The sequence below is a fragment of the Raphanus sativus genome, unplaced genomic scaffold, assembly GCF_000801105.2.
Source record: "Raphanus sativus cultivar WK10039 unplaced genomic scaffold, ASM80110v3 Scaffold3418, whole genome shotgun sequence".
NCBI classification, from domain to species: domain Eukaryota; kingdom Viridiplantae; phylum Streptophyta; class Magnoliopsida; order Brassicales; family Brassicaceae; genus Raphanus; species Raphanus sativus.
Window position 1 is genome coordinate 1 of NW_026618724.1, and position 10,490 is coordinate 10,490.

General features: G+C 35.1%; 3 protein-coding genes across 6 annotated transcripts; all 3 read right to left on the bottom strand.

Annotated features, from left to right (window-relative positions):
• Positions 1–1,255: 1,255 nt before the first annotated feature.
• LOC130506577 (S-adenosylmethionine carrier 1, chloroplastic/mitochondrial) lies at positions 1,256–4,003 on the bottom strand. Of its 3 annotated transcripts, none has more exons than XM_057001250.1 (13): positions 3,921–4,003; positions 3,685–3,759; positions 3,469–3,576; positions 3,282–3,368; positions 3,087–3,159; positions 2,867–2,957; positions 2,598–2,651; positions 2,420–2,515; positions 2,228–2,317; positions 2,075–2,126; positions 1,807–1,868; positions 1,647–1,727; positions 1,256–1,557 (listed from the first exon to the last, which is right to left on the bottom strand). In XM_057001250.1, exons 2-13 carry the CDS (start codon positions 3,737–3,739, stop codon positions 1,432–1,434), a joined length of 975 nt encoding a protein of 324 aa, XP_056857230.1. In that variant the 5' UTR covers positions 3,740–3,759; positions 3,921–4,003; the 3' UTR covers positions 1,256–1,431. The 3 variants fall into 3 exon arrangements, with proteins under 3 accessions (XP_056857230.1, XP_056857229.1, XP_056857231.1); XM_057001249.1 differs by having other exon boundaries at positions 3,685–3,755; positions 3,921–3,997; XM_057001251.1 differs by having other exon boundaries at positions 3,685–3,785; positions 3,921–3,982.
• A 434-nt stretch (positions 4,004–4,437) lies between these two features.
• On the bottom strand, positions 4,438–5,931 carry LOC130506576 (alkane hydroxylase MAH1-like). 2 transcript variants are annotated; one of them, XM_057001248.1, is made up of 2 exons: positions 5,514–5,931; positions 4,438–5,444 (listed from the first exon to the last, which is right to left on the bottom strand). In XM_057001248.1, the coding sequence occupies exons 1-2, from the start codon at positions 5,929–5,931 to the stop codon at positions 4,438–4,440; spliced, it is 1,425 nt and encodes a 474-aa protein (XP_056857228.1). The 2 variants fall into 2 exon arrangements, with proteins under 2 accessions (XP_056857228.1, XP_056857226.1); XM_057001246.1 differs by having other exon boundaries at positions 4,438–5,931.
• Positions 5,932–7,090: 1,159 nt separating this feature from the next.
• Positions 7,091–8,650, bottom strand: LOC130506575 (alkane hydroxylase MAH1-like). The gene has a single exon (XM_057001245.1). It carries the CDS (start codon positions 8,648–8,650, stop codon positions 7,121–7,123), a length of 1,530 nt encoding a protein of 509 aa, XP_056857225.1. The 3' UTR covers positions 7,091–7,120.
• Between the last annotated feature and the right edge of the window lie 1,840 nt (positions 8,651–10,490).

A 10,490-nucleotide genomic window follows, 5' to 3' on the forward strand; every position in this document is an offset into this window, starting at 1 on the left:
ACACGATTACGAAGAGAAATGATGACACCATGGGGGCTCTGCGTCTGTTAGTGTTATAATTTGACAACATTATATTGATCCGACCATCCAAAGCTGTTTTGTTCTGTCCTTCCTCTGTCACTTTATGCCGACCCCCTCCCTTAATGACTTCCTTATGAATCTCACACCAATGTTCTTTGAATTTTCTTTGCCTTCACATCTCATATGGCAAATAGTAATTTAACCATGGAAGTAACTTCAAATTCAAACATATAGCCATCAGCAAATATGCACTTGGGAGTTAAAAAGAGACGAGAAAAAACATCTGTTTTAGTGACAAATGTCAAAACATGAGAACATAATTGAACACTAACAAAACAATAATCAAGTGAAACTGAAAACCCTAACATGGAGGGACCATCAAATGATTGGACATAACTGCACCAATCAATATGACACAATTCAGGGTGAATTATATGAACATAAACAATAGATCTTACCATAAAAGTCATTTGTTATTATTACTTATGTTTGCCATTACAAATTATCCATTTCCTTTATTTTCTTGGGAGGGTCCGAAAATATATGTTCAAGTTTCAACGGCCAAGAACTTACGTTACTCTTTTATTATAAAAATATCATACTCAGTAACGATTAATATATACTACATCTATAAACATACTTAACATATAAATTAATAAGCTTTAATAATTATTTTAATAGTGTGTTGAATATTTTCAGGAATAATAGTTTGTTATGCTTGTTTTCAATAAGTTACATTTCAAAATAAGAGAACATTAATTTGGTCATTAATTTGGTCATTGTTTTTAAATTTTGGATGTAATTTTTGTTAATGAATGAAACAAAAATTTTAATATGTATTTTAAATGAATATTATATTGTTTTCCGTAATTATATATAGTATCAATATAAATATTTTAAATAAAATAATAATGTAAATTAGAAATATAAGATTAAGAATACATATGTTTGATTATCTTCTGATATCCCATTTAGATTCAGATATTCAAATTATCCATTTAGATTCGGATGTTCAACTCTTAATTATCTTCGGATATCCATTTAAATTCGGATATCCAACTCTTCTAATTTAATATCAGTTCGGGTATTTTATTACTATGGTTCAGATTTTCCTTGGGTTTTTTCATTATCGAATTCGAGTTCGGATACTGGTTAAAATGGCTACCAAAATTTTGATGCTTTGGAGTTCACGCGCGGGTGTGTAGTTTAGAGAAAAATTAATACGCTATCAACATTTAATAACATCGAATTTGATATTTTGCCACTTTATTTTATCTGGGGAAAGAAAGTTGAAATGATCATGATTCACAGTCTGATCACATAGAACTCACACAAAGGGGCTCGGTTGAATGTCCAACAGTATCACCTTTCAACCATTTTTATAGTCCTCAAGAATAGTGTGCAAGAAACTCAATCCTCTTTCGATTCTTTAACCGTCTTGGGACGTCTCTCTGCAAGTGTTCTCTTCGTGCTCTCAAGGACACCAAAGAAGATTGAACCACCAATACCTATCCACAACACTCTTGGCCCTATACCCTACAAGTAAAAAACAGCTTGCAAGGATTAGTGTCTTTGTAGTCTTTTAAAGCTCTCTGCTCAAACTCCAAAATAGTATGTGTGTGTACCTTTAAGAGAGCAGAAGCTCCTTCCTCTCTTACAATTGTTTGAACACAGTCTACTATTCCTTGATATTGTTTAGCTGATCCCTAAGAAGATGAAGAAAGATGATTTAGCGTTTGGAAAGACCAATAAAAAACTTTTGAAGGTGTGATAAACCATTATTACCTGAACCATTAATCTTGTCTTAATAACATCAAGCGGAGTGGTGACAGCTCCTGTCAGAGCACCTGCATAAACCCACAAAGCAACAATCAACCGAAGTTATAAAACAATATACAAAGGAATGATCAAAAAGTTTGATTATACTTTGTTATAATGGATCAAAGTCTTCTTTTAAGGTACATTTAAATCTCACAGTCAGGTCAGATTATGAGGATTGTGCAACATCCACCACATGTGCCAAAATTTTATGCGTACAAGGTATGTCACTAACCAGCAAATGCACCAATGAGAGCGTTCTCAGGATCATTAAGCTCTCTACGCGCCTGCCAAAAAAAGGGTTGAGCAAAGTTCAATCTCATGCCAAAATATCAGTACGTTTACAATGCAGTCTGTATGTTTGATTATTTTTGCAAAGAAAGCTTACTGCTTTTTTATACCCCAAGCATAGCTGCTCATAAATGCAGAACTGAATAGCATCAAACGGCAAATCTCTCAATAGGAAGGATCGGTATCCCTAGAAGAAAAATGAAATAAGTTACCACACACACAAAAAAATAAAAAATCACAGACTAAAAAGGAGGAAGAGGTTAAGAAAAGGTGTTAGTTAGTTACTAACTGCATAGAGACCCCTGAAGCCCTCTTGTGATGCAATAACTCGAACAGCGTTGGGAGCTGATGCAAACTGTCCAGTCTGCATTCTCTGCTTCACAACCTATAGAAAGAACACACACATGGGAATGTCACTTGAAGAGATTCTATTACAGAACAGGATCAGAGATGGAGTTATTTTTAACCTCTGTAGGCACTCGAATCAGAGAGGCAGCAAGTCCACCGATAGCCCCTGCAGTCTGTGGAATTTGATACAAGGGACAAGATTATTGTTCTTCTTCCACTCAATACAAAGGAACAATTCAACGATCTAAAGATTCATAGTTGCTTAATGTATATCATTCGTTTACTGATAAAATCATGACCTGATTGTTCAGTGACAGCAGAGACTAGTAAAAAATAAAATATTTTTCTTTTCAATGGCAGAACAAAAAATGAAAGAAAAGTCTCTCACCAAGTGAGCAACTGCGCTTAAATGATCAGGAAAGGTCTTAAGCAGTTTCTGCTTTGTGGGTTCATAAACTCCCACAAATAAAGCCGAAGCCCTACATATAGAAACATTGTCGAAATAAGCAGAGCATCAAGATAAGACAAGTATAGAATATGATAAACATAGAAAAGGGACAAGGAAGAAAGGGACAAAAAAAAGAAGGATGAGGTCACAGTACACTTACGGTAAGACACCAGCGATATTTCCAGCTAATCCTGAATAGAGACCCTTCAACACAATCTTCCCACCTCCACGAGCTGCCTACATCATAACATCAAAAATAATTAAACTCTTTCTTTTTTTACATGAGCTTAGTTGAATACAGTTAAATCTCAATGATAACAAAAAGGAATGAACTATTTTTAAAGGTTTCCTTGACTTGCCTGAAGTCTAGTCTTTATAGTATCAATAGGGTATAAAGCTGTTTCAACTACAACTCCAGCCGTACCTCCTGCTATAAATCCCTCTGCATCATATAAAAAAATAAGAAAAGAAACATCTTCAGATTCAAAGACTGTATCTTTACACTAAACTCATAAAAGAGAAAGTACAAAGTGGTTCTATACCAAAGAGAGTGCGGAAGAAATCAAAAGGGTTTTCGTCTTGCGTATTGACTGAAGCAAAGCCTTTGCTCTTTTTGATCTGTGGAATCTGCACTACCCTACTCGAAACATCTGCCACAAACCCCCCCATCAAATAAAACACCATCCTCTCCTTCAATGGAGTCCAAACATATATGTAACAGTTACAAAAAAAAAGACATCTCTTTTTTTTTTATTTACCGGGAGCAGTGGATGAAGAGCTCTTCACATCAACAGAGAGTGTAAGGGGAGCCATCAGAAGCTTCTCTAACCTAACTTCACCAATTCAATTTCATTACACGCTAAAAACCAATAACGAACTAGTCAACCAAGTGAAGAGAAACATACAAATACAATACACAAACAGATATATACAGAGACAACGAAGTGAATGCAATAGAGACCAGATTACTGGAAGAAAACGATAGAAAGTATACCGGAGGAGGAGTAGGTATAGAGTAGAGGGAGGAACAGGTAGAGATAGCACAGAGTTCACTTTCTTCGGCTTTTTCGATGTCTCTCAGGACATGGATTAAAAGCTTTTTTTTATTGTTATTTACAGTTATGGGCCTTAACGGACCCACTAAGCCCAATAAGATAAAATGGGCCATTACTGTAAATGCCCGTCATCAGTTCTTGTTGAAATGTGTATGGGTATAACGTTTATTAACATGATTACATTTTATATGTTTTCTGCCATGTAATTTGTCGAACTTTTCATTTTCTTAGCAGTAGATATTATGAAATTTATATTATTAAATACATTTCAGTTATCAGTCATGATTTTTAACGTAGGCAGCTATTTGAAATTCGTACATTTCAAATATCAATCATGGTTATATATAATGAAACATCTACTATTAACCATTCTTGAAACACCTTTACCTTATTATTTTTATACAAGTTATGATATATTATAAAACAGCTATTAAAGCATTCATTATTTCAAGCCGATCATCTTTTCTTGACTGTCACTTTAAGCCCATGCTTCATTTGAAGAAAAAGAAGAGGAAGTGGCTCGATCTTTTGTCCTTTAACTACCTCAATGTCATAGTTTTGCAATATCTGCACCACTATTATCTTCAAATCAGTCATAGCTGTATGCTTACCAGGACAAGTTCTTGGGCCGGCATTAAACGGAAAGAACTTGTAGGACGGTTCATGTCTCAACCTTCCTGCCTCTGAAACCCATCTCTCTGGCTTAAACTTCAATGCGTCTTGTCCCCATATAGCTTTCATCCTCCCCATCGCGTAAAGAAAGAACATGACTGTAGAGTTTGCATCGACTCTATGTCCACTTGGAAGCACGTCTGGTTTTATAGAAGTCTTTCGTTGGAATTGAGCTGGTGGGTAGAGTCTCATTGCTTCATACAACGTCGCATGTAAGTACACGAGCTTGTCCAAGTACTCTAGGCCACATCCGGTTCTTGGTAGATTCTTGTTGATTTCTTCTCGAATTATGGTCGTCACGTGAGGATTTTCAGATAAAAGCCAAAAGAACCAAGACAAAGCTGAGGCGATAGTGTCTCTTCCCGCCACGATGAAACCCGCGAAAACATCTCTTAGGAACTTATCATCAATCGGATCCAAGAGCTCGTACTTGGTTGTATCTAGTTTTATGAAGAAAGTTAAAACATCCTCATGCTGACTAATCCCTTGTTGTTGTAACTCATCTCTCTTAGCTAATATGTATTTTGCACAAACACGATCAATTAATGCTTCAGCTTCGACCATCTTATGCTCTGGTCCGAACCCTATCCATTTTTGCAGCTTCCAAAAGAATCTTGGTGTAAGATGCCTATACACAACGGCTTCTCCAACATCGTCGAATGCTTTAACGAACTCATCTTCACGCATTTCAATGGAGAGAGTTTTAGGATCAGACCCAGTTATGGTAACTAGGGTTGTGTCAAAGGTGAATCTCCGGAACACATCTTGCAAGTCCACGACCGTCCCTTCTTCAGCAAAATGATCAAAAAGAGGCAATAGCACGTCACTAAGCTTGCTTGTTGTGGCATTCGTTGAAAGCCTCTGAAACCCTTGATGGTGGAGGAGGGCTTGATAACACTTCTTCAGCTTGCTAGCTCGCTCGGCGTCTGAGTTGATTATACCGTCTCCGAAAAATTCAAAGATCTCTTGGAACTCTGCACCTTTGATGTAGTTGGAGAAGTTTGAACTCATTATATGGTGAATATTAGCTGGGTCGACCGTGACCAAAAGATCACTCCCAGAAAACCATGGACCCTTGAATGGGAACGTCATGTTAGAGTTGCCAAGAACCTCGACGCTTTCATCTATCCTTTGAATCCTCGCAAGCAAACCCGGAGACATCCCAAAAATGGGCCAGTTCCAGAGGGAGCTTTGGAAGGCTTTCTTGTTGAGAAAATAATAGCCAATAAGAAAGCAACAGAAAATTAGGCATGCTTCGAATAAACCAATAGAAGCCATTAATTAGAGATGTTTGACTTTGTGTAGAGAAGAAAGCATACGAAGGAAGTTGAATTATACACAATACACGTACGCTATATATTACTACAATATGTTGAGTTCTCAAGTCCCTGTTTAACTTAGGCTTTGCCTTTTAATTTAGATTAAAGTTATATGTCTGGAAACAGCCTGTCTGTATTTCAATAACCAATGTAGATATTCTGATCCAACAATCATTCATATGAAGGAGCTGAATTGTCGAGTGATCTATTCCTACATGCACAAATTATCACGTTAATAGCATCCAGCGCAAAGACATTTTAGTGTCAAATCTTTCTTGTTGAATAAGTTAGTTAAATGAGAGTTTCTTGATGATGAAGTAACTTGAATGCAGAGACTTTTTGCTAAGAAAGTAATAAAACGGGTTGATGTCAGCTAGCAAAATTGAACTGTTTTCTATCTCCGTCGTCGACAATTTAGCATGGTTACCAGATTTCTTCGTATGAACCATATACTCAAGCGTGAAAGTTGTATATTATCAATACTATTTAAGAAATGTATTTTGCCTTTAAATATGATAAATTTTACTATGGAGATGGATTTTGCTCCAATATATTCATCTATTTTTTAAAAAAAATATATGGAAGAAAAATAATAATTTATATTTTAGAGGAAGAAATAATAATGGATAGAAATAAATTTACCTCTAAATGCTATTATAAAGACAAAAATAACAATAAATTGGAGATACTCTAAAAACATACACATAACTTTGGATTCAACTTATTCTAAGTGAAATATTAAAAAATGTACACTATAACAAATTCGCATAACATATTTCTATAATATTATTTGAGAAATTTTTTATGTATATCATATTAATGTTAGTTCTTACGACGGTTTTAATGATAGAAATAACCTTAATGAATTAAAATAGTGTATCTCAATATCTTTACTAAATTTTCTTATTTAACAATTTCTGTTAATTAAATTTTTTGGTTTAGTTTCCTTTTTGCTGTATTTTTTTGAAATAATATATAATAAAAAGGAAATATTTAATTTAAAAAAAACGAATTAAAAACATACGAACATTATAACCAAGCTTTGAAAGACCAGGGAGGCAAGTACTTACGGACAATAATACATACGTACACTATTAATTTTTATACTATATCCCATTTATCACTGGAACAACTCTAACATTAGCATTTCAAGCTGAACATCTCTTAGCAAGCTTGACTCTAAGCCCATGCTTCATGTGAAGAGTAAGACCAGGAAGTGGCTCGATCTTGTGTCCTTTAACTACCTCAATGTCATAGTTTTGTAATACCTCCACCACTATTATCTTCAAATGATTCATAACTGTATGCTTACCTAGACAAGTTCTCGGGCCAGCGTAAAACGGAAAGAACTTGTGGGACGGTTCATGTCTCAACTCTCCTGTGTCTGAAACCCATCTCTCTGGCTTAAACTCCCATGCGTCTTCTCCCCATATAGCTCTAATCCTCCCCATCGCGTAAAGAAAGATCATAATTGGAGAGTCTGCATCGACTTTATGCCCGCTTGGAAGCACGTCTGATTTTATAGAAGACTTACGTTGGAATGGAAGTGGTGGATAGAGCCTCATTGTTTCATACAATGTGGCATGTAAGTACACGAGCTTGTCCAAGTTCTCATGGCCACATCCGGTTCTTGGTAGATTCTTGTTGATTTCTTCGCGTATTAAAGTCGTCACTTGAGGATTTTCAGACAAAAGCCAGAAGAACCAAGAAAGAGCTGACACCACGGTGTCTCTTCCCGCTACAATGAAACCCAAGATGACATCTCTTAGGAATTTATCATCAATGGGATCCGAGAGCTCGTACTTGGTTGTATCTAGTTTCATGAAGAAAGTTAAAACATCCTCATGCTGACTAATCCCTTGTTGTTGTAACTCATCTCTCTTAGCTAATATGTATTTTGCACAAACACGATCAATTAATGCTTCAGCTTCCACCATCTTCTTCTCTGGTCCGAACCCTATCCACTTTTGCAGCTTCCAAAAGAATCTTGGTGTGAGATGCCTATACACAATCGCTTCTCCAACATCCTCGAATGCTTTAACGAACTCATCTTCACGCATTTCAGTGGAGAGATATCTACGATCAGACCCGGTTATTGTAACTAGGGCTGTGTCAAAGGTGAATCTCCTGAACACATCCTGTAAGTCCACGACCGTCCCTTCCTCTGCAAAATGATCGAAAAGAGGCAATAGCACGTCCTTGAGTTTGCTTGTTGTGGCACTCGTTGAAAGTCTCTGAAACCCTTGATCGTGGAGAAGGGCCTGGTAACACTTCTTCAGCTTGCTAGCTCGATCACCGTCTGAGTTGACTAGCCCGTCTCGGTAAACTTCAAAGATCTCCTTGAACTCCTCACCTTTGATATAGTTGGAGAAGTTTGAGCTCACTATATGCTGAATATTAGCTGGATCGACTGTGATCAATACATCCTTTCCAGCAAACCATGGACCCTTGAATGGGAACGTCATGTTAGAGTTTTCTAGAACCTCAACGCTGTCGTTTATCCGGTGAATCCTCACAAGCAAACCCGGAAACATCCCAAGAATCGGCCAGTTCCAGGGGTATCTTTGAAGAGTTTTCTTGATTTGTAAGTAACCAAAGGTTTTCTGGTTGAGAAAATAAGAGACGATAAGAAAGCAAAAGGAAGCTATGAATGCTCCAAATAAACTGATAAAAGCCATCAGTTAAGGAGATTTTTGAAGGATAACATAAAAATGAATTAAGTTCGATTATGCACTATAATACACAACAAGTCAAGTTCACTAGGCCTTTATAACTTGATGATTTATATCCCTTAATTCACATTGAAGATATGTTTGGAAACAGCTTGTCTGTATTTAAATAACCATGTGCATCGTTTGATCTAACCAGCATCGAAAGAACGAGCTGGACTGTGAGTGATCTCTCCTATATACACGGATCACATTAATAGCATCCAGAGCAAATAAATTAGAGTGTCGAGTTTTTCTTGATGAATAAGTTACTAATAAGAGTTGCGTAACGAAAGTTTGATGAAGAGGTTGAAAGTAATCCCAGGGGTTGATGTCTTTATTTAGAAGCTAGCAAAATAAAAGTGTTTCTAGTTGCTTTGTCGACAATTCAGAATTGTAATGAGAGTTTATTGATGATGAAGTAACTTGCATGAAGATATTTCTTGGTAAGAAAGTAATAACATGGGGGGCGATATCTTGTTGAAATAGCAACATTGAACTGTTTTTAGTTGCTTTGTCGACAGTATAGCATTTTATGATAAACTTTTTTTTGAACACAATGAGATTTGAAAGTTGTACATTTGCGAATCTCCATTTGTTTTATAATATTGTTATATGGAAGCAACCATGCAAGTCCCAAAATTTCTCAGAAGAATGGTTTATGCATCAAATATTTCTTTTCCTTTCGGTTAATACGGTCGAGCGCGGGAGATTTCGGGAGGAACGTACTACTGTCTAACCTGAGTTTAAAACACCTTCCAACAGTCCAACTAATGATAGAAGGTAACCATATCGTTTGTTACTGAATCAATACTATTAAAGTTGAAGTATGCCCTATTAATATTAGTTGGGTCCATCATTTTGATTCTTTTATTTAAGGAACCATTTATTATTGTCTTTATATAACTGAATCTAATTAAATCTAAACACTAACCACGTTATAGTCTAATGCCAAAAACAGTTTCGATTTTTCTTTGCCTATAAGGCTATAACCAAAGCAGTTACGTTTCTTCCTACAGAAATAAGTTAGATTATTAATTTTTGATGAGCACACAATTTTTCTAGATTGAACTCAGTTGTAAAATCCAGTTCTATTCTTGGAATCTCAATTGAAAAATATTAGCAATGAAAATAAATATATAAAAACTAAAGTTAAGTATTTTCTGATTTTTTATAGTAAATAAAATAATAATTAGATTAACCGCAGGTTTAAAAAACATTTAGAAATACTTATCTTTACTTTTTATATTTTATTTTCATCTGACATAAAAATATCGAAAATAGTTTGGATTATGTTTTAAAAAGTTATAACAAGTTAAGATTTATGACATCAAACAAAAAATACCATGACTTAAAAATTCATAAATATTTATATTCAAATGTGAATAATAAAACTAAATTTCAAATCCAAAATAAAAAAGTAAGACGTCATTAACAAATTATCGATAACAAAACTCAAAAACAAAACTGACTTTGAAAACATAATTAAAACCAAAAAAAAAGTAAAAGTTATCGACTGATTCAATTAGTGATTCAGCTTTTAACCGGGTTGTGGATTTTAGTGGTTTTTTGCGGGTTTTATTAGGTTTTAAATATAGTGTTAAAAAGAATATATATTAGGTTTCAAATACAGGTTTTTTTCACAAAATCCAAATCTAATTTATCTTAAGTTACCGAATTTATCGGTTCAACCGCTGGTTCAAATCGGATTTCAAAACATGCTACAAATATTGTTCAACGATTGCGGTGTACTTCTATAGACCCTTTAAATTGTTTTTATTTTATAAAATAGATTATGATTAAGATTTAT